Source organism: Pteronotus mesoamericanus, unplaced genomic scaffold (genome assembly GCF_021234165.1).
Source record: "Pteronotus mesoamericanus isolate MK-2021 breed Mesoamerican mustached bat unplaced genomic scaffold, CSHL_Meso_final contig_73, whole genome shotgun sequence".
NCBI classification, from domain to species: domain Eukaryota; kingdom Metazoa; phylum Chordata; class Mammalia; order Chiroptera; family Mormoopidae; genus Pteronotus; species Pteronotus mesoamericanus.
In genome coordinates, this window is record NW_026555245.1 from 13,445,172 (window position 1) to 13,469,936 (window position 24,765).

Below are 24,765 nucleotides of genomic sequence, written 5' to 3' on the forward strand. Positions count from 1 at the left end.
AGGGAAAAAAAGGAGGAGGAGGTGTAAGAAGAGGAGGGAGAAGATTTAAAACATAAATTAATAAAAATATAGTAAAGGAGGATTACTCTTTTATTTTAAAAAGAACCACTGTATTAATATGAAACTTCTTGATAAAAATTTTCATACAGTTATATTTAGTCACAATTATTTATGAGGAGGAAAGCAATAGCTAATTATTGAACACTATATAGTGTCATCTTGGAAGGATATCTTAGAAAGTTTCTCATCCCTTAAAGTCCTAGGAGTGTTTGGGAAGAGGTCTCATCACCTTGTGCTGATTCCATGGCCCTACCACCTGGGATTGGTAAGAGTAGGTTGGCTATTCACTTAAATCCTTTCCAAGAGGTGTGGGATTTCTATCATTAGATTTGTTTTACATGCACGCTTTCCCAATCTATCTACAAATTTCTGGAAAGTGAAGACCAGAAAATTATTTTCTTGGATTTTCCCTAAACTCCATTTAATATATTATTCTACACAAAGTTAGTACTAAGTAAAATGTTGGCCTGCTGGAACTAAAAATTAAAAGATGTATTAAATAGGAAATGACAGTTCCAATCTTCTGCAACAGGGGCCTATAAATATATTTTTTTTCTGTAAAGGGACAGATAGTTAATATTTTAGGCTTTGACTACTACATACAGCTCTGTCCCATATTTGTCTTTTTTTTTTTTATTAATAGCCCTTTAAAACTATAGGAACCATTCTTAGCTCTTGGGCTGAAATTAGCCATAGTTTTCCAACCCCTGCTCAGGAAAATAAAGAGATTTGAGCTCATTGTGTAGGAGTTTTCCATTTCAATAGTGATGCACACAATTAATGGGATAACTTAAAAAACATTTAATTATATATGTTAATAACTATGGGAATTTAAATCTCTCATAAGGGAATTTCTCATATCATTTTTTAAAAGATTTTATTTATTTATTTATTTTTAGAGATAGGGGAACTGAGGGAGAAAGAGAAGGAGAGAAACACCAATGTATAAGAGATACAGTGACAGGTTGCCTCTCTCAGGCCCGCAACTGGGGACCTGGCCTGCAACCCAGGAACATGCCCTGACTGAGAATCAAATCGGTGACTTTCAGTTCACAGGCTGGCATTCAATCCACTGAGCCACACCAGGCAGGGCTCACTAAGGCCATTTTTAATACACATTCATTTGTAAACTCTATTTTAATATTAAAATATTTTTAACTAATAATGGCAGCATCAGATTAAGCCTGTCTTTCTAAAAAATAGTTTTAATTACCAATCTCAAAGTCAAAGAACATCTAAAGGAATGGTTTTAGCATTAGGTGCTTTTGAATGAATATCAATTTCAGTTATAGGTGAGAACTAACTTACGCTCCTCTCCTCAACTTCTTCTTCCTCTCTTTTTCTCTGGCCTTCTTTGTTTCTTCATCCTCTGGTTCAGGTGGTGGGTCATCCTCACTAATAACATCTCTGTTCCGTTTCCTCTTAGGTCTCATGCTCTCTCTTCGAGGTAACTTATCCTCCTCTTCCTCTTCCTCCTCACCTAAACACAGCAGTTAATGCCTCAGTGAGCAATATCAGAAAGTACTCTTTTCTGCTACCAAGTGTATTCTTACTTTTTGATTACATCGTCACATATCTGAAACCACAATCCAGCAATTTTCCACACCACAATAAGATGTACCATGCCATATATATATATAAAATATTTATTTATTTATTTATTTCCTAGGACAAGGAATATATATATATTTCATAGCCTGCCACTTAAATACATTTATCTAGATCCTCATTTCTTTTGTGGTTCATCTACTGAAATATGTGAATGTGGAGCCATAAATTTTAATAATCTTTAGAATTCTAGTCTTCATTTATTTGGATAACTAGGTAACTTGGAGTTCAATATCACACAATGACCTCTAAGAACAAGTTTAGAGATTACCAATCCAAAGCATAAGGGTTGGTTGATTACCTACTATGTATTTACTACAACTTCTATCTTAGAACAAAGGACAGGAATGACAAGGAAAGGCTACAAACTAGAATAATTTTGAAGGTATTAATTTAGCCTTTGAGATTTCTTCCAATTCATATTATCCTCATTCTTGATTTGAAATATTTTGTTCTTTTTCCTAAATAGTTCTTTTCCTTTCTCAAATGAAATTGATAGTAAATACCATTGCTTGACCATTCCATTCTTATAAATAGAAATAATTTATAAATATAAATATAATATAAAACTGAAAAAATGATATTTTATTTTTTTCATCAACTAATAATGCCTCATTTGTTCATAACTTCTTAGGAAGCTTCCAAGTAAAAAACAGAAAGAGAAATCAGTTCCTTCCTTCACAATTGTGTACAATCCTACTTCATTTTCATCTTTTTAAAATTCTGATATTCTTAAGTTGATTCTAAAGTAGAATAAACTACTATAAAAATCAAATGTTGCTCATACTTATCATTATCTCATGTAGAAACTATATAAGGAAAAAAAGTACTTCAATAGAAAATTATAAATTGTCTGCAGCATACCCTTCTGTGTTATCTGATATGGATTCTTGAGAGCTGTTTTGTAACTCTCTAAATTATAGATAACTACATGGCAATGTATAATAATTCTTATTTGTCAACACACAAATAAACTCTGTTTAGTAGAAAAATGATCCTTCCCCACCAAAACACACACACACACACACACACACACGTTATGTCTCCATTTGCACATCATTTCAAAATTCCTGATCCACAAATATATATCTTCTATAGATTTGCCTTTGAACTGGTTGTAATGCCTCACCAGATTGCTCATTCATTAGTTAAATGTTCATTTTTGTATATGTATTTTATCTTTCAACATTACTTATTGAAACTTTTTTTAATCAATATTTCAAATCATTGCCTAGAGTACTAAAGTTTGGCTAGCAGAGGGAAACAGGAAGACAGCTTTACTAATTACATTTAGAAAACTACTCTGTTATCAAAACCAAGAACGAGTTTCCACTGGTTAAATATTGTGGCAAATGTTATGTGTTATCTGTCCATTCTGGCATTCTGAAAATTAACCCAGCCTTAATTAGGCACATTAGTCACTTATGACTTATAGAAAGAACAAAGCTTGATAGGGATTGATAAATAATTTCCCTCAATATAACTCAAGAACTCAAGCAGCCACTGCATTTTAGTATATTTGTATTAAAAATAAACTATTAAACTTGGAGAGTTTTACCATGGATGAAAGTGCGTGATTAGATTTATCTTTTTACCACTTAGGAATAAAAAGGCAGTTTTTAATGCTTTAACTTGTTTCCAAATGTTCAAATTCTTTAAAAAAAAATGTTTGCAGTTGCCCAATAAGTGCAGATTTGTATATAATGTTACCTTTTGGAATGGGCTTGAGTCAGTATTTAAGAGGCAGAATATGCTGCCTCAAAATATGACTGTTGGAGTGCAAAATATACCACCCCAAAATACGCCACGTTGATATATTGATTACTTCGAACAGTAGACAGTTGAAATATAGCAAATTCAGGAAGAGGCTTTCTCTGAACTCCTCTTATCTGCCTCATGACATATCCTCCAACAAGAATTCAATTGTCATAAATCTCCTGCCCGGAGTTTCATCCCCAGGGAAGGTGCACATCATAGGACTGAAGACTAGAAGTAGACACTACATTCAGACAAACTTTGTCACTAACTATCATAGTGCACATCTATTCTTTTAAAGACCCATTCATCTTTCCTAAAAATCATTTATTCTCTCTTAAGAGGCCTATATCCCCCTTCCTTTTCCCTATTAAGATGATACTTAAGTCCAAATTCTAAACCACATCAGAGAGTTACTTATTTTTCCTGGCTATCTCCCATATATACGTAAGCTATATGTGTTCATAAACTCGTTTGTTTTTTCTCTTGTTAGACTATCTTATATTACAAGGGTCTCGGAAGGGTAGAAGGAAAATTATTTTTCCACCTCTACAGCATTTAAGCCACAGTATCCAGAATCTTTGTGAGATTCTGGGCTGTTTTCACACAGGATACATCAAATTAATGAAGACAATTGGTATCGTGAACATTCACTGGTGGTTATATTGCACTCAAGTTATTAAATCAATGGTGTTGCTGTATCCTGTAATGTAACTTTTCTTGAGATGCTGCTTTTTCTTTCAGTTTTGGTAAATTTGAAGCTTTTGCTCACATAATCATTTTCCTCATGTTTCAGCCATCAGTGATCTGTGTGACTGGAAAGGGTTTTCAATCTAGGCTCTTGAGTTGAACATACACAAAATAAAAACAACAGAGCAATTTGGACAAAGTATCGATGAATTCAGTTCAAAAGAACTTATTTACTTTAATTGAACTACCTAATCAGTTTAGTCAAAATGGTCAATCTGTTCCATTGTAATAGATTCAGCTTTAGAGAAAAAATTTTAGGATGAAGAATTTAACAGGGAAAACAGTACAGAAATAAAAAAGCAAATTTTTCTAGACTACCAACTACTTTATCATGAGTAACTTATAATTTGGGTGGCATGTATGTATGCCAATTGAATGAATCCAGAGTGGAGAGTCTACTTGCTGGACTTGATCTCCCTTGTGAGACCATCAGAAGTCATCCACACGTGTTCCTGTGCTCACATATTGTAGCATAACACCACAAGATGAGAGAACGAATCTCCTGAACTCACTGCTCTTCCACAGGAAACACATCCCAGCTGGTCTATCCCCACTTACTTGAACTTTCCTCAGTATCATCATCTTCGTTTTCCTCCACTTGGATTTCTACTGTTGAAGGAAGAAAAAACATAGTGACTCATTTAATGATGGTATGATTGTCAGTAACTCTTTTTAACTGATATTATTTTCTTAATAAAGTTCTTTTGTGCAGTTAATAAAAACATTTTTCAGCAAACTTGTCTAAAAGAGCATTGTTTATTAAAGATCCACAGCTCCAGCTTCTAATACGGTGTTGTGCAAACACTTCTCTGCTTCATTGTCTGAGGATTTGCAAAATATATCAATTATAAGCCTATCAGCTCAATTTAAAATAACTTCAACCAAAATAGATTTGTATTACAATAAGTAGACTTGGGATTTGTTGAATTATTTCATTCTATGATAACTGAATTTTTAGTAAAGCTATATCTACACGCACAATTTAGTTATTATAACCAAATTAACTTATTAAAATAAAGAATATTTCATTCTAACCAACTAACCAACATCAAAGAGCCTCTCGAAAATGCTTAAAGGATGATATTTCGTATTTCAATTGTTTCTGTAAGTATCATATGGATACAGCCTACATTTTCTAATATTTCATTTACCTTGATAATGTGAAGATAAATTATATTACAGTTCTAAGACAAAGAACATTTCTTCTGTTTATCTCTCATGCCATACTGAAAGCATCTTGTTTTTAGTTTTGCTTTATTTTTGTAAAGGCATATAAAGATTTTATAAAATATTTAATGTAAAGTAATATGGAAGAGTATACTAATTGGTAGCTTTTTCCCCCTGTCAACTATTTTCCATTCATTATGAGTTTAGTCAGAGACAAAGCTCTGCAACTTGGCACAGTTAAATTACAGCAGATTATTTCTTTAAAATAATAGTAACTTGCTTATAAAATATTAATGTTGTCATATTTTTATTTAAGGTAGATGGGCACAAGTTAAAAAAAATCAAGATGACAATGTTGCTCTGCACACAGGAAACGACCTCCGGTTTTGTTTCTGTTCATGCACTGTCAACGGTTATTATTCAGAACTTGACAGGCATATTGAAAAGCAACACATGCCAAGAGTTGAAATTCCATTAACAAAGAAGATTATTGTAAAAGCACTTTTTGCCTTTAAAAAGCATCAGCATAAAAATTTTTAGAAAATGCAAAAATGTTATCACTCAACATCAGCCATGCAATGTGAAAATAAGTGTTCTTTTGTTGAGAATGGACATATGCCTTCTGTCACTAGCTGTAGCTGGATCTGCACAAAGATCTTTATGTCACCACTGAGAGCTCACCATAGTAAAGGCAGGCACTTCTAAAAAGATACTCTATACTCAACAATAGGTCATGGTCTTTTATTTCCAATTAATGCCACCTCCAAGCTTCTTCAGTCAAAGAAGAATTCCCTATGAAGGCATTAGATTAGCCTTGGAGCAAGGTCTGGTCAGCATGTATAATATAGGAACAGCTACGGACAAATAGCAAAGGCTGACAGCCTGTTCTGCAACATGCCAAAGCAAAAATTCACACAAAGTATTATACTGATTTGTGATAACCGACCTACTAGACATGATTAAATAAAGTTAATTAAATGAAACAGGAAAAAAATACTAAATGAACAAAAATTTAAGAAACTCTTTAGAAACTCTTTTAGAAAATCATATATTAAATAAAAACACCAGAATGAAATATCTCAGGCTAAGGAGATAAGCAACAAATCAAATTTGCTTAGATAACAAGGAAGAGAAAAAACAGAACTAAAATCATAAATCGTTTTTACAGGTGCAAGATGAATAGCCCTAAATGACCATTAAATGAAACCTAAAAGTCTATAACATGAGACATCTTGGTGGTTGCAAGTAAAGAACTAAAAAACGCCTATGGTTTCTAAGTGATGTGATGAGAGTATTGCAGAAACAGACCCTTCCTTCCTCTGAGTGACTTTCCTACAGTGATTCTCATCTGTGCATGATTATCTGCATATTCTTGTTAGATGACCATGTTAATCAGTTGCATTCTTTCATCTGGCAGTTGAGTCAGGGCCCATAAACAGTCAATCTGATAGTTATTGTGATCACAATTGGTTTGTTCTTAATTCAAAGGATCAGCAAAGATATCATCAGCATCAAGAACTAAACTGCAGCGCTATTACCAGGGGTCTTAAGATTCTATTATGAGCCTTAGACCAAACTTGATTTTAATAGAATACTATTTGGCCTGAAAAGCAACTGTGATGCCGATATGTATCTCCAGCACCACAAAGTGATGCTAAAAAGCGAAGCTAAGAAACCCCTCCAAGACAAAAAGCCCGTGAAAAAGAAATTCAGAACGCTTAAATGGGAACTACAGACTGTCTTTCCCTTCTCAGATAATTTTGGGCATGGCCTCTTGCCATTTCTTCTCTCAGCAATCCTAGTAGTTTATTTCCAATCATATGACCCCCTCATGCTTTGGCTGCTTCCCAAAGCCTATTGATTATGTACTTTAAAAATAACCTCTCTCCTGGGGAGTGATTTGGAGGACAGTGAATAAGAGAAAGGAGAGAACCTGTCAAAATGTCGGAGACAGCTAGCAAATCTACACTGAAGTGAGCTTATTTAAGGCAGGAATATGCAATAGGAGCAGATGAACTCCTAGGCAACCCAGATCCTCATTTCATGCAAGTAAACCCAGTAATTAAAAAAACAGTAAAAGGAAACAATAGCAAAATGCCACATTTCAGAGGCACTAGAATCATTCAAAAAAGTGAATGTTGTTCCAGGCTTTCTTTTTAAATCTGTAACACGGGAAGTTGTTTATGGTTCTTGAGGATCAGAGTAGCCAAGTAGCTGGAAGAGTTAAGTGATAATGTCTGGTCCTCTGACCCACATTTAACTGTGAAGTCATATTTGTAGCACTGGGTTATTACTTTAGAAACTAGAAATTTATTTACTCCATTAGCATTTATTGTAATGCTCACAAGAGACTACAGAGCAAAATGCTCTGGGATGGGAGTATGTACTTAGAAGAAAATACAACTGCCTTTAAGGCATCTTGCTATTTTATAGCAGTGAGATCTATGAGTTATGAGTATCTTCTTCAGCTTACTTGCATTATAGCAAGAATGTGTGTTATGTTTATTAGGGTTTTGGGGTGGTTTTTTTTTTTTGTTCTTTTTGGCCCCTACCATATAAATAGAGTACATTTCACCTCAGATTAAACTGCCCTGAGAGGGATATCATTCTATGCTGTAACAAATATATTTCCAAATCTGAGCTGAAAAACCCATGTTATCAGAATGGGGTGTGATGTGGGATGTGAGAAGAAAAGAAGAATCAAGGGCAACCCAAGGATTTTGGCCCAGGCAACCAGAAAGATAGAGTTGTAAGAAAAAGAGACGGTAAGGCTATAGGGAGAATAATATAAGCGGGAAGACCAGATTGAAGATCAGGAGTTTAATTTGACATGTTGAACTTGAGATGCCTATTAGACATACAAGTGTAAATTGAGTGAGCAGTAAATATTTGAGTCTGGAGTTCAGAAGAAAAGTCTGGGCTGTAAATATAAATTTGGAAATTATTAGCATTTTGATGGCATTTAAAGCCACAAGACCAGGTGAGATCACTGGGGAAATAGATGTAAACAAAGTAGACAGTCAAAAATTGAGAGGACAAGAAGAACCAACCAAAGAGACTGAAAATGAACAATCAGTGAAGTAGGAAGAAAACAGGAGATTATAGATGGCAAGTAATGTGCATCAAAGAAATGTCTTAGACTTCTTAGTCAAGAATTATGAGGACTGAAAATTGAACATTGGATTTTGTAATGTGGGGGTCAATGATGACTTTGGCAAGCATAGATTTAATGAATTGGTATAAACAAAAGCCTGAATTTTGAATGGCATTAAGAGAGAAAGGGCAGTGAGGAATAGGAGTGTGCTAGTTATGCTGGCTAAAATGTTGGGAAATATCCAATGAAAGTGAGAAACTGAAGATGTAGGTTATGAAATGAACCCTCTATAATGTTACTCAAACAACACAAATTATATATTTTTTTATTTTATTGATGTTGTTTTTGGTATTTCAGTGAAACTTTGATAAGAGACTGGGCAACTCACTAATATACCCCTTGTTTATATATACTCTCCACTGTATAGCAATTCAAAAGTAAGGAGAGAAAAAAAGGAATGGGGAAAAAAAAGAAGAGAAAGAAAACAATATAACAAAGAAAGGAAAGGAAAGGAAAGAAAAGGAGAAAAGGGGGGTGAGAATTGCAGTAAATGATAGGGAAAAATATAAACTTAAAGCTAAATGTAAAGTCAAAAGTTGCATGTTGTCTTTGCTACATATTATTTATGTGTATATTTATGTTTATGTAAATAAATATTAAAAATATTATAAATTATAAATTCATATACTAAGTAGTATTCCTAATTTAGAAATACTTCAAGTTTAAAACTAGGCCATCTTCAGCTATTTCTTCTATCAGTGCTTTTCTTTAACAACTTAAAGGATTAGGAGGTAGAAAATGTGAACAAAATAAAGGTACCATATCCCTAAGAGAGTATTCCAAAGTAAAATTTGTCTTGCTCTTTAAGGAAGGAGAGTGATAAGTCCCTTAACAGAAACATGAAATCTCTTCCTTCAAGGAAAAAAAAAAGAGAGAGAGAGAGGAGAGAAACTAATAAAACTATGAAAAATAAGCTACCATTTTTTAAAAATCTCTTTTAAATATAGCCTCCTTATGAATAGAAAGAGTATGACTTTTACTCTCTGAAAATTCTAGATCTGATGCCATCCAATAGCTGTTCAAATTGATAAGGCTGATTATAGCAATGATAATGATGATGGTGGTGCAGGTAATATGGAGAAAATATACATATATGGATATATATGGATTGATTGATTTACGAGCTGTATAAGCCATAGCCAAGAAGAGTACTTAGCTATTCTGCTTTTCTAAAACTAAAAGGAAGGCAAACCAATTCAAATTTTAAAAGGAATGAATAAACTTAGCCATAAAAAATTTTCCAACAATGAACCACTTGGATGCTAGATACAATCACCAAACCATATTTAGGTATCATCTCCCCTGTAGAGAATATCTAAGCATTCTGCTTTCATTAACTTATGGTAACACTATTATTGGTGGATGTTAAGTAAGGAACTGAAACCCCTGTCTGTAAAACTGAATAAAAACAATAGGGTGTGATTTTTCTTTCTCAAGAATAACACCTACCCAAGGCATTAAATGGGATTCAGTTTAACTCAGCAGCTACTTTTAGTTTTGCTATATGGGGGCTAAAAAAATAATAATAATACTTTTCCTCCCACCTTCTAAATTCTTCTACTGGGTTATAATTGAAATTAAAAGAGACAAATAAACCAGGAGAAAATCAAATTTTAATAGTGCACATGGGGAATTCCCCTAAACATGAAAATTCCAAAGACAGTGAGGCAACATTAGATATTTAGGACAATTTGGACAAAGGAAGAAAGGAGAAGTGAGGTCTTAGATTTTAGAGGTGAGAATGGGTGATTTACAGGTAGCTGAGGAAGAACAGAACATGCATGGCAGGCAAATTCTTGTCAGACAACTCAGAAACAATGGGACCTACGAGGGTTCTAGCTTACAGGCCCCTGCCTGAAGCCCTGCTATTTACCGTATTTCATTCAAATTCAGCCGAGGCCTATTATCTCCTTCCTGAAGTAAGTTTGTCTCTGAATCTTTTGGGCAGACAAGGGATGATGGTTAAAGGTTCTTTCTGGATCTTTTATTTCTTAATAAACATGTTAAAACCAATATCCTAAAAGGCAGCTTCAGGGGACAAAACTTTGGTCCCCTTTAGCTACTTATCGGTAAGGACAAGAAGATGCCCAAGACATTCGTGTATAATAATACAAGTCCTTCAAATGATGGAATTAAACATAATATTTTAGAAGCCTTGAATAAGAAGAATTATTTAGTTCTTAGAACAAGCAATTACCTTAATTAACTTATAAGCTACAGGACACTTAATAAACCTTCAGGAGCAGAAAACAGAATAAAATCATTAGTCTTTAATGTCATCAGGATATCCAGGAAAAGAGTTCGATTGTACAGACCTAGGCTGACAGTCTTTCTGGATGTGCCAACATCTTCCTTAAGACCATTGAAAAAACAAACCATGGGCACATACATTAAAAAATACCCCAATATAATAATAAATGTCAAAAGATTGGTCAAATTTTCAAATACCACAATATCTTGGAGATATTAAATAGTTCTTTTAAATTGCTGTGGTAATAAAACTACAAAGAAGAAGAATAATTTTGACTTTGGGTAAGACTCACCCACTCCAAGGAAGGGAGCAGGCAAGAAATACAACTGCTGTAGTAGCTATCATTCCACAGTGTTTTTCCAGTAGAAAATAAATTTCTAGGTTAATTTATTTTTTGAAGCTCTGAGACCCTTAAGAAGTAGAGAATAAATAGCTGCTGATGCCTGCTTTATTAAGAACACAACATAAAGTATTGTCGCTGCCAAGTGGAACAGGATGAATTCTGTAGAGAAACACACTATAGGGTCCCAGAGAGAGAATGGTTAACCCTGAAAAGAAAAGAGAGGAGGAGAGAGAAAAAGAAAAAGAAGATCCACTCAAAATAAAGTATCTCCTTCTATCCTTTTACAACAAAAAATAAATCTTTTTTTTACATGCATAAAAAGAAAGGAAAGGAGATGCACACCAACTTTTTTTGTACTCTTTTCCCTTCTGTTTTTTATTGTACATAAAATTAAAATTAAACACAGGCCGAGTGAAGTGGATAGCTGGTATATTTCCAAAGTCTACCACCCTTGAGTTGGAAGAGTAACTATAAAATGCTGAAACATAGTTCTTCAAACAGTGAATTATATACTGGAGTATTTGTGAGAAACTGCAATTAGATATTTTATGACACCGTTGGTCTACAGAAAGAATAAAAACAGCTTTTATTCTATGTGGTTTGGAGGGTTGATCTTTTTTTCTTTAACTATACATATTTAATAAATAAATAGCTATTTACAAGGGAATTTAAAGCTCTCTGAGGTTACAAAAAAGTAGTGGTAAGTCTTTCTTTTTCTTTGCATTTATATTATTTGGGGGGAGGGGATTTTTCCTATTTAACCATGCTGTCATATGTATTCAGGGTGTGTGCTCTTACATAAAGCAGTTACCACCATAAAGGGCAACCACGGTAAATAAGTGTGCTGAAATGAAAATACATTTGCTTGTGTGAGTTTTTGTGGCTAAAATCTTTTATAGTAATAGGATATCAAAATAACAACCAGATGAAAATAATGTGTTATAAAACCTTGGCGTCTATGCTTATATCCTTGGATTACTTAGAATAAAAAGGAATTTTTCTGTCCTCCAATGCCATTTCTGCATTTTTCCAAGTCATGAAGAATGGTTGTCAGGATTTATGGTTAAACAAACAAAGTGAAACAAACAAAGAAACACTGAAGAATTAAGAAATGACTGAAAGAAGACGATTGTTCCTGGAGCATAAAGAAGCAGGAAGCAAAGGCTGGCTGAACTCTGTACAGTCTTCACCCTCCTTCCTTACGCCACTTTTGTTCCCATTGAAGATGTTAATTACTGCTCATTAACATACATTAGCAAATGTTAATGGATGTCTTCTAAAGAACAAAAGGCAGTGAGGGCAGAGTAAAGTCTGGAAGAAGACTGAATGGTGAGAAAAAGGCTCCAACAGAAGACAGAGACAGAAAATGATAGTGGTTTAACAGACTTCAATTTGTAGTTTCCTGAAATTTGGGAGACCTGTCTCCCTGACAAAATAGTAATAGCACCAAGGATAAAATAGTTTAGTTCATTTTTTCTAGATAAAAAGACAAAGCAGTCCTTAACTTTAAAAAATCATTCTTTTTTTCCCTGCTCTTTAGCTGTTTGGGGAAAATTACACTGTAGGATTTGCCTCTCAACTGAACTACGAATATTAGTTAACATCATTGTCAGTTAATGAAAAAGAATTCTGAATTCTAAGTGTCCGCATGAATTGGTAATCATTATGACCACCCCTCTACCCACTCCAGTTTTTTGCCCCAAAGAACTTATCTTATTCAATAAGACTAAACCTATAATTTGAATATGGTCTGTAATTTTATCAAAATAGTTCACAAAGAATGTGGTGTTAATTTTTATCCTAAGGGCAGCTGGTTAACATTTGAGTACTCTAGCTAGTAATCCACAAAGTTAGAATGGATATTTAAAGCTGGAAGACTAGTCACAAGCACTTCAGCCATCTCTGTCTGAAATTAACACCAGATGGTTTCTTAATTGGAGTAATGCTCATTAGAAACAAATTTTGTGAAATTAAATGTGATTAAGTTATGTTGATTGGCTAGATATGTCCTGTCTGCACCCCGTCCTGGTGTTTGCAGGGTCAGAGAATATACTAGGCTCAATAATCATCTCCTTTTGGAATGATAGGCTCAGCAGTCCCAAATGGTCTTTTGTTTTGGCCCTAAATGAAAGATTTTGTTATCTGGCAAACCCATATAAAGTTGGCACTATTATTCCCATTTTTCCAGATAAAGTATCAGAGGACTAGAGATAAGGAGTGGGTAAAGAGCCTCAGCAAGCACAGCTAGCAATTTACAGAACTGAGATTTGGCTTGAAATCATCCCAAATCCAGCACCAAGCCCTGCTGATTTTACATCCCTGAACTTACCTGTTTGTCTCAGACACCACTGTCAACATCACAGGAATGCTATCACCGCCTCTTTCCGAGAATACTAAATTAGCCCCTCTTGCCCCATCCAATCTAGTACATTTTCTACAATCATGGATGTAATTTTACATTTAGTTATTAGATTTTGTTTATTTGTTTGGTAATATGTAAACTACAAATTTTCAAAGTTGCATTTTATTGCCTCTTCATAATGGCCAATAGGATACATCTTATCCTCTCTATTTTTTAGATGACTTAATAAAAATAAAAACACAATAAAAAACACGGTAAAACTTTGCTATTCTCAAGGAAATAGGAGTTAGATTCCACATGTGAGTGAGATCATGTGGCATTTGTCTTGAGTGTTCTGAGTTTTGATAAACGTATATAGTCATATACCCCAAGATAATCAAGATGTAGAATAACACTGTCCAACAGAAATCTAATGAGAGTTACATTTGTAATTTTAAATTTTCTAGTATAGACATATTTAAAAAACAAACAGGTGAAGTTAATTTTAATAGCATATTATATTTAACTTAATATATCCAAAATAGTATCATTTTAATATGAAACAAATTGATTAGATAGCTTTTTTTTTGTACTAAGTCTTTGAGATTTAGTGTGTATTTTATATTTACAATACATATTAATTCAGGTATTAAATTTTTATATGAAATATTTGAACTGTTTCATCAAATGTACAATTAAAAAGTAGATACAAATACTCAAGTTATTCCAAACATACTTAAAAATTTTCCAAAACTGAATCCATTATCAGTTTTTAAGTCAACATTTTGACTAATTAAAATTAAATAAGATTAAAAGTTTAGTTCAAAAAAAGAATAGCTGAAATTACCACTCATTGTAGAATATTAGAAGTTTTAATTAGTGTTTTTTCTAAAATATTATATATTGCATTTTGTACAAATAACAAACATTTTGGTTTCAGTAAAGCTAGGAGGGCAATAGGGAATTGAAGAATTGAAGAATGCAGATGGGATAGCGAGAGAGAGAGAGAGAGAAAGTCCTAGGAAAATCTTCCAGTCAGAAAATAGAGATCTAGAAAGAAAGAAGGTCTTGAGGGTGAAGGAGAAAGCAGATAGTTACATTTACCATTTTATATTGATCATAATGAGGACTCAAACACACGGTGGAAAAACGAACTCCTTTGCCCCAATCAGAAGATCATTTTAAATTAAAGACAAAATGGGAGTCATGCAGTGGCATAAGTATTCTAAGGAGCAGGGGCAAAACGAGAACTTTTTGGATCAAATATATTGGGAACTTGAAAATGGAAGAACATTATTTGAAATTTGGATTTTAGAGAAAACAAAAAGTAAAAAACTAGCATATGATGTGATATTTTATATAGAAAACCCTAAAGATTCCACAAAAAAAAACCTATTAGAACCAATCAATAAATTCAATAAAGTAATAAAATATAAAATAAATACCCAGAAATCAGTTGCATTTTTATACATCAATAATGAACTACCAGAAAGGAACACTAAGGAAACAATTTCATTCACAATTGCATTAAAAAAATAAAATAAAATACATAGGAATAAATTTAACTAAGGATATTAAAGGCCTGTACTCATAATATTATGACACTAAAGAAAAAAATTGAAGAATATACAAATAAGTAGAAGAACATATTGTGTTCATGGATAAGAAGAATTAACATCATTAAAATGTTCATACTTCCCAAAGAAACCTACAGATTAAACACAATTCCTATCAAGATACCAATGGCATATTTCACAAAACTGGAACAAATATTCCAAAAATGTATATGGAACCACAAAAGTCCCCGCATAGCAACAACAATTTGAGAAAAAAAGAACAAAGTTGGAGGACTCACATTACCTGATATAAAACAATACTACAGGCCATAGTAATCAAAACAGCATAAAAACAGATATATAGATCAATGGAACAGAATAGACAGCCTGGAAATAAACCTATGCCTTTATGGTCAATTAATATTTGACAAAAGAGGCAAGACTATACAATGGGGTGAATATAGTCTATTAAATAAATGGTGTTGGATAGATATGTGCAAAAAGATGAAACTAGACAAACTTCTTACACCATACACTCAAAGAATAAACTCAAAATGGATTAAAAACGTAAGTATTAGATTCAGAATCATAAAAATCCTAGAAGAAAACAAAGGCAGTAAAACCTTGGATATTTCTTGAACAATCTTTTTTCTGATACATCTCCTTGGACAAGGGAAACTAAAGGAAAAAAAATGGGACTACGTCAAACTAAAAAGTTTTTGCACAGCAAAGGGAAAAATCAAAAAAATGGAAAGACAACCCACTGAATGGGAGAATATATTCACCAATGATATATCTGATAACGGGTTAATGTCCAAAATTTATAAAGAACTTGTACAACTCAACACCAAAAAGACAAACAATCCAATTAAAAAGTGGGCAAAGGACCTGAATAGACAGTTCTCCAAAGAGGACATACAGATGACCAAAAGACTTATGAAAAGGTGCTCAAAGTCACTAATCATCAGGGAAATGCAAATTAAAACCACAATGAGCTATCACCTCACACATGTCAGAATGACTGTCATCTGTAAATCAACAAGCAAGTGTTAGGGTGGGAGAAAAGGAAATCCTTGTGCACTGTAGGTGGGAATGCAGATTGGTGCAGCCACTGTGTAAAGCTGTGTGATGTTGCCTAAGAAATTAAAAATGGAACTGCCTTATGACCCAGTGATTCCACTTCTGGGAATATGTCTGAAGAAACCCAAAACAGTAATTTGAAAGAATATATGCACCTCCGTGTTCATTACAACATTATTTACAATAGCCAAGATTTGGAAGCAGCCCAAGTGTTGTGGTACATTTACACAAAGGGATACCACTTAGATATTAAAAAAGAAAGGAAATCTTACTTTTTGCAACAGCATAGAATAAACTGGAGAGCATTATGCTAAGCAAAATAAACCAGTCAGAAAAAGACAAATACCATATAATTTCACTCATATGTGAAATCTAATGAACAAAATAAACAAACAAAATAGAAACGGGTACAAATATAGAGAACAGGCTGACAGCCGTCAGGAGAGTGGGTGGTGGGGCTGGGTGAAAAAGGGGAAGGGATTAATCAAAATAAAGAAAACAACCCCTCATAGACACAGACAACAGCATGGTAATTATCAGAAGGAAAGGAGGTAGCGGGAGGTAGATGAGGGCGATGGGGCCATAGGGGGATGGAAGGAGACTTGACTTGGGGTGCGGAACACACAATACAATATACAAATGACGTATTATGCAATTGTACACCTGAAACCTACATAATTTTATTAACCAATATCATCCCAGTACAAAATATATAAAAAATCAAAAAGGCAAAAAGGCTAAAAATTAGGTAATTATAGAATTTTCTTTAGATGGATGAATGTTGGGAGTTTACAAACAAATATATCAATAATTTTTTTCTTCCAACATGTAAGTATTGTATGTGTATAAGTTTTGGTGTCACTTTTTCTATTATTTTCCTGTTTTCTATTGATTTCAGTTCTGGTCTGTATTACCTGTTTTCTTCTGCTGGTTTGTGATTTTATCTCTTCTCCTTTTTTAATTACTAAAGGTAGAAACTGAGATCACTGATCTGAGAATTTTCTTTTTTTCTAATTCAAGTGTATGGTATGATAAATTTTCTTCTAAGTACTGTTTTAGCTACATCTCAAAATTTTGAAAGTTGTATGTTTATCTTAATTCAGTTCAAAACACTTTCAAATTTCTGACCTGGCCCATGAGTCATTTAGAAGTGTGATATTTAGATTCCAAAAATTTGGGGATTTTTCTTATTTTTTGCTTTTGATTTCTAAGTTAATTCCATTGTAGTTAGGAAAAATACTTTGTAAAATTTGAGTTGTTTTAAATTGACTGAAATTTGTGTTATGCCCTAAAGTATGGTGTCTCTTTTAAATGTTCTTGAAGAATATATGCATTCTTGTGTTATTAGGTGAAATTACATAAGTATCAATTAATTCAAGATGGTTGATAGTGCTGTGGAGCTTTTCTGTATGCTTGCTGGTTCTTTTTCTTTTTTTTGGCTTGTTCTATCAATTATTTGCAAAAAAAAGTTTCTATTAATTATTGTGATAATGTATTTGTCTATATTTCCTTGCAGTTCTATCAGTATTTGCTTTGTGTATTTGAAGTTGTTATTAGACATATAAATGTTTAAATTTGTTATTTCCTCTTAAAAAATTTACTCCTATCATTAGGAAATGACATTCTTTATGCCTAGTAATATTCTTTGCTCTGAAATCAAACTTATGCATATTCATATCGCTACTTCAGCTTTCTTTCTTTAGGTTAGTTTAACATAGTATGTGTTTTTCCATTTTTACCCTTGGCCTCTTTGCATCTTTATACTGAAATTGGGTTTCTTACAGGGAACAAGTAGCTGGATCTTGATCTTTTTATCCAATCTGACAATTTCTAATTTTTAATTTGGGTATTTAAACCATTTACATTTAGTATCTACGTTTAAACCTATGTTTTTTTGTTCTAGCTCTTCTTTGTTCTGACTTTCCTCTTTTTCAGCTTTCTTTGGAATGAACTGACTTTTCTAATGATCCTATTTTATCACCTTTTATGCTTTATTATCTGTAACTCTTTCTGTACTACATTCAGTGGTTGGTAGACGGGAAAGTGGTATTTAACTAGTCAGAGTCTACCTTCAAGAGATATTTTACCATTTCATTTACAGTGTAAAACCTTACAGCAGTATGTTTCCATTTCTTCTCTTCTTATGCTCCTATTGTTATACATATTTTCTTCTCGATGTCTAATCTGCTGTTAATACCATGAAGCCTATACTTCATCTCAGACACTGTGATTTCTATTTGAAGAATTTTAATTTTGCCTTTCTAATTTCATCTATATTCCCACTTAATTTTTAATTAGCCTCTTGAATATGTGTAATGCAGTTATAACAATTGTTTGTCTGCTATTCATGTCATTTATGGGGCAATTACGTTTAGTTAACTTTTCTCCAAATTATGGGTATTGTCAGGTTTCTTTGTAATATTTGATTGATAGATATTATTAATTTTTTCTTATTGGGAACTAGATGTTTTTAAATTACTGTAAATATACCTTAATTTTGTTCTGGTATGCGCTAAATTTACCTTACACAGTTTAGAGTACCAACTTTTAACTTTTGTTAGATGAGACCAGAATAGCAGTTAGTCTAGGGCTAATTTTTCCCTAATGCTGAAGCAAACCCTTCTAAATACTCCACTTGATCCCATGAAATATGAGGTTTTAGACTCTTGCTGGTGTAAAGGGGAGCTGCTTCTAGGCATATGTGAGCTCTAGGAATTGTTCTCTCTAATCCTTTTGGAGGTCCTTGCCCTGGCTACATGCATGCCTGGATCATTGTTCAGTTAAAGAATCAGCAAAAATACTCCGTTGATCTCCAGAACTCCCTCTCTCTGTTTAGCTTTTTCTTCTCTAGGAGTCTTCCCTGTGAATTTTAGTTACTTTCCTTTCCCCAGACCCTGAGCTCTATCTCTTGAAATCATACAGCTCACCAGTTCTTTGTTTATATTCCCCTCATCCACTATGTCCTGGAGACTCTCTCTAGTCAGCAGGAACAACGGTGGGGTCACCTCATTTGTTTCCCCTCTCTCAGAGGTCCCTATCCTTTAATGTCTGAGGTTTAATGTCTTAAAAACTGTTGCTTCATATATTTTGCCCAGTTTTCTTTATGTTTTAGATAAAAGCAAATTCAATATCTATACTCCATCTTAATTAAATGAAAAATCTATTCATGCTAAATGTTCTATAGGTCTCTTAAGTTTTCTCTTTTTTCAGTCACATGGGAAAAGACACATGAGTCAAGAGCCATGGCTGCTCCTCATTCCTTTTTTTTATTGTTTCACACTTGATCACCTCCAGAACTTACCAATTTTGAGGGAATGACTACATAAATTAACTACGAAGCCAATAAACAGAAATAATGTTTATAAATATTTTAATGACATGCAGAAATGTTTGCCATATATCATACAAAAAGTTTATTAAAATTCTATGTTATAAGATAGAAGATGTCTAAAATAAAAGTCTTAAGCAAATAAAGAAAGAGATACAGTGATATGAAATGTGCCAAAATGTTAAGTCATATCTAGATGATGAGATGGTGGGAAGTTCATTTCTTCTTCTTTAGACTTTTTCTGCATTTTCCAAATAATTATAATAAGCGTATATTGTCTTTAAAAAGGCAAAGTTGTGCTTTGTTTTTGTGTTAAAGAATGAGATTTAGGCAGACAAAAAGTGAGGAGAAACTTTTAGGAAAAGCTATAGAAAGTCAGAGTTTACTGTTTAGCTTTGTCTTCTACATTCTCACACAAACTCTTCTTTGCTTACCCTTACAGTTATAAAACATACCTCCATGTCTCTGTAAAGAAGGTCTGAATTATAAAACATCATGAAGAAAACAGGAATAGAGCTACCAATATTTAGCAAAAAAAAAAAAAATCCCAGTGTTAGGAAGAAAGAAGCCAACTCATAAAATGTCAATAGTGCTTTCTTTAATAAAGGCTAAAATGTTCTAGCTGGTAATAGAGTTCAGGAAAATGCCTCTGGAACATTCTGGAAGTTTAAGGAGAAGTGATGGGAGAGGGTGTTAGTCCATTAACTCCTACTTTCTTTTAGTTGCCAGATAAAGAGACCTCAATGGACTATTTTATTTTTAGATCAAGTTCCTGCCACAGTCTTTACAGAAAGCAGTAGAAAAGGTGGTACAGATACTTTGTCCATTAATTATTCAACCAACAAGAATAGACTTAGTGTCTATGGAGAAAAGGCACTAAAAATGACTGTATAGCTTGGTTGAAGGAGCATTGTCTTGTTGTTAGAATCAAACGAATCTGAGTTCAAATCCTAGCTCTGCCAGAAGCACCTTTTGACTACAAGCACCTTTTTAACCTTTCTGAGCATCAGCACCCTTTCAACAAACATGGAAAAAAAAAAAACCCTCATAGGAATGTTGTCATGATTAAATAAATAAAATATGGGTGGCAGTGTCTGGTATATAGAAGGCACTCAAATCTATATTAATCTAATGAAACCTGGGGAGCCATAAGGCGAACAAGATATTTCCTTTTCATTCCAAGAGGTCCCAGGTTTGCTAGAAGACAAGCTAGGCACATATAAAACATCTGATGTAAGGAAAAATATATTTAATTACTGTAACATTTAATGCCCAGAAGACGAACTGAGAGAAAGGAGATATCCCAGAGTTCAAATGATCAGAGTAAGCTGCATGAAAGAGGCAGACTTAAACTGAGTCTCCTGGCGTCAGAATCTTGGAACTCGTCCCTCTCATCCTAACACCGGGAATAAAGCTGAACAAACTGAAAATCAATAACTCTTCTTAGATCTGTCAGAGAATTGAAGTCACAGGGTGAACTGCAGCCCCTCAAACTGGAGAGGCAGGCAGGAAGATACAGAGTATCACAACTCACTAGGGCAGAAACCTCTGTGTAAACTGTTACTGGGTAGAAAAACCACAACTGTAATTGACAAGCTGCTGGAGACTTCTGTGGACAACACTGAGAATTACACTGAATCTCTAAAAACAGTAGAATTGGTAGAGGGGAAGGACAACTCCACTGGGGAAGATGGGGGTGAAGGCGGAATTTATAACAATAGGTGCTGTTACATGACCACATTATTCATATACAATTTAAAAACTGCAAGAATTAAAAATATCCAGGGCCCACAGAGAAAACACTTGTGATGTTTGTGTTACTAAATGAATAAATCCAGTTAAATATGATAAATTGTATATAGGTATTTGTCTTCAGTACTTCCCCAAATCCAAGTACACATGATGGTAAAGGAATTTTTTAAAGTATAAATCCACAAAGGGAAAGAAGGAACATCAGCAGATGAGAGCTCTGCATAAAACTGCAAAAATGAGAAAACAGAGAAGAGATTCCTGGTATATCTAGGCAAAGGAATGTAGTGCATGTACCTGTTTATAGAGAATGCAGGGGCAACTAAGGAGAAGGAGCCGACTTGCCGACTTACGCCGCAGGATCTAGACGTCAGATCTTAAAGGCCTGAAGGAGAGGGCACGAGGAGTCAGAGAGCAGGGGGAGGGAAGGGGTGGAAGAGAGCGGAAAACTGTCCTAACCTGAAAGTCAATGCCTCAAGTTTCTTTTGTCACTCCAGCCTCGCTGAGGATGCAATAGCAGCCAGATAGAAAAAATGAAAAACTACCAGCGACCATTAGTATTTCTACCCTTCTTTAATTTTCTTCATAGCGCTGTCACAACCTGACATTATGTTCTCTAGTTATTTGTTAATGGATCTACTGTTTATTTTTCCCACAAACAAGTAATCTCCAGGAAGGCAGGGGATTGGTTGAGCTTCTTTAACTCTTTTATCTTTAGGGCCTGGCAAATAATAAGAAATCAGTAATATTCGTGGCGTGAATAAGCGAATAAATAAATGAGCACATGAACAAATAAACCAATCCATTGATGAACAATAGCGATATTGCAAGTACCTTCCAGCCTCACACTTATTACATTTCCCCGAGCCTTTGGATTACTATAGAAAACTTCCAAGAAGAAGGGAGATCAGAAGCAAAGTCACTAAAAAGAAGGCACAGGTCATGGAAGAAATAGATACTTGCCAGAAAGATAGGACTCTTCCCTAATTTCCTTAGAGAAGATGCTGTATTTCCTCTAACTGCCTCTTTCATACCTTTCCATATCAAAGCACTTTTAAATGGAGCTATTATAAATCTTTCTTCCTGAAATGTCTGATATCTTAATTTGCCACCTTTTCACAACAGCATTCACATAGTCTGGCAGCTCTGCCCATTCCATAACCCAAGCCTCCTCCATTCAGAGGTGCGACTGCAGGCGATTGAGAAAGAACCACGGCAGGACCATGGACACCATTCACCAGTCATTCTTCTTCATAGGGGAAGCAAATGTCACTCACTCCTGAATGGGAAAGTATTTCCTCCTACCAGCTGGTGCTGATAGCTCACAGTCATGGAATGCCCTTATCTTCATCTAGACACGGACCAGGAGAAATTTATTGGGGAACAAAAAGCTAGGAAGCAAACTAACTGAAGTTTTGTTAGATTAATCCCCAAGTCTATAAACTAAGGTGGTGTCACAGTGCCAGACAAAACATTCAGGTCTCCTGACCCCACTACCCGAGTCACCAGTTGCCAGACTTGCGGATTCCAAAGAGAAGTTTGAGGTGGTTTATTTCAGTTTGCAGATGCTTCTACCCATCTCATCCCAGGTTATTTGAATGCAGTGTTAAAGCACCCTGGATGTGATATTCTATGCTTGAAATATTTTTGCACCACTTTCTACAGCAATCTATCTAAGTCACAAAGTCTAAAAATATACTTACTTCCTTAAGTTCTGCCTTTGATCCCATATAACCTACCAAGGAAAACAGTACTGAGGCCAACCTTCTTTCTACTATCCCCTGAAAGCAGGAATTAAGAAAAAGGACATAAGAGCTAGGCTTGCCTCTTCTTATGTCCACCAAAAAGCAGGTCTCAGGGGGTATCACTCCATTCATTATCCATGAACCTGTTCAGACAGTCCACCATTCCTTCAATATGTTTATTAAATCTTAACTTTCTTGTGGGGATATATGGTATTGAAAGTTAGCCATGCCCCTGCTCTCCCAGACCTTCTAGCATAACCAGGGATACAATGATATGTCCTGAAATTTCTAGAAGAGTCCTGATTACAAATATTTTCCTAGCTATTATGTGTTATTGCAAAATTTTCTATTGTTTCCTTATTTAAAAAGCAAAACATAGTTGAATATACAGTTTATTAAATGAATCACTTTCTTCTAATATCATTAAAACAAAAAAAAATTCTTTGAGCACTATTAAACATCAAAACATAAAAGATGAGCTGTGATACATGAAAAGCCTTGCTAAAGAGACAGCATGAATAAGTAGCCAAAATAGTAGTATTGATATACTTGAAAAACAAAGGCATCAAAAGAGAAGTGTTCAGAAAAGGAGGCACAGAAAATGGGAAGCCCAGTAAGTGATGTTAGTGTTTAATAAACATCATCCAGTTAAAGAGATCCAGATTCTGGGGAAGACAAGTTATTCCCATATTTTCTTCCTATTGGCAAACCTCAGCTGCTCCATCAGACCTGGCTGGAATATCTTTCAAGTCTATTAACCTATTTTAGCTCTGATTATGGGCTCTACTGGTAACATTTCCATTATAACCTGATTCCCCATGTAGACTTTCTCTAGGGCAATAATGTGCTAGCCATCACATTACCATTGGTGAACATAGCAACCAGCCAATTAATGACAACAAACTCACCTCATCCTTGGACTTTCCTATTTCTGTGAATTTGAAAACAAAAATGTTATGAAATAAAATTTAATTTTATAAAAAATGTTAATTATGTAAAGAAACCCACAAATTGGGAGAAAATAATTTATCCTAGTGTTTCAATATTTGGTCTGGAAAAAAATGGTCACTATCCATAGTAGGGACATCACATCTCCACTCCAAAGCACTGGGAGAAGAGTCGCACGTAAATGATGCAGAAGTAATGTCACAGAAAGTATGAAGGGGAAGAAATTAAGTCTTACTGAGGAAATCCGGGAAATCATCAGAGAGGATGTGGCAATGAACTGAGCCTGGAAGACAGGTGGAGTGAGAGCAAGCAAACATTGAGAGAGACTGAAGTGACTATTTCAATAAAATAGAATATAAAAGTTGGAACATGTACTGGGCATGCAGGGAATGAAGTAGATCAAACATTAGATATGAGTTCAGAGTAAGGCTAAGATCAAATGGCAGAAGACCATGACATACCAGTTTGGGGAGTCTAAATGTCACGTGGCAGCAATGCAAACCATCTCAGCTTTCTGATGAAGGAAGAAACACAATGGAATGATACTCTAGGAATTAGGAGAGATCTGAAATAATATGAGTTGTGGCTGAAAACTTAAAAGCACACTTTTAACTATCCATAATTTACATTCCACTGTAAAAATAACATTAATATTTTCCACCCAGGTACCTGGGTGAACACAAGCTAAAATAAAAAGTGGGAGACAGAGAGCTTTAGACTGCTGAATCCTAGATCACGATGGTATTATTACAACATGGGGAAGCCACAGGAGACCAAAAATTGAGCTACTTCATAATTTTGACTAGAACTTGCAAGCTTCTCCTGCAGAGTCCAGGAGATGTTTTTCAGGAAGAAGCTTAGCATGAAGATATTAAAAACTAGGATATATTCATTTTCTAAGTTCTCAGTGGAAGGTTAGTATTGCCAATA

The 24,765-nt window shown here is 34.3% G+C and overlaps 1 protein-coding gene across 1 annotated transcript in view; it reads right to left on the reverse strand.

Moving 5' to 3' along the window:
• Nucleotides 1–4,777, reverse strand: part of TMC1 (transmembrane channel like 1) — a 100,869-nt gene extending 96,092 nt beyond the window's left edge. Inside the window, exons 1-2 of the mRNA XM_054583307.1 lie at nt 4,732–4,777; nt 1,369–1,540 (exon numbers count right to left, since the gene is read on the reverse strand). Coding sequence (XP_054439282.1) covers nt 1,369–1,493 — 125 coding nt within the window. The 5' untranslated portion in view covers nt 1,494–1,540; nt 4,732–4,777. The remainder of the gene's footprint in view (nt 1–1,368; nt 1,541–4,731) is intronic.
• Nucleotides 4,778–24,765: the final 19,988 nt, after the last annotated feature.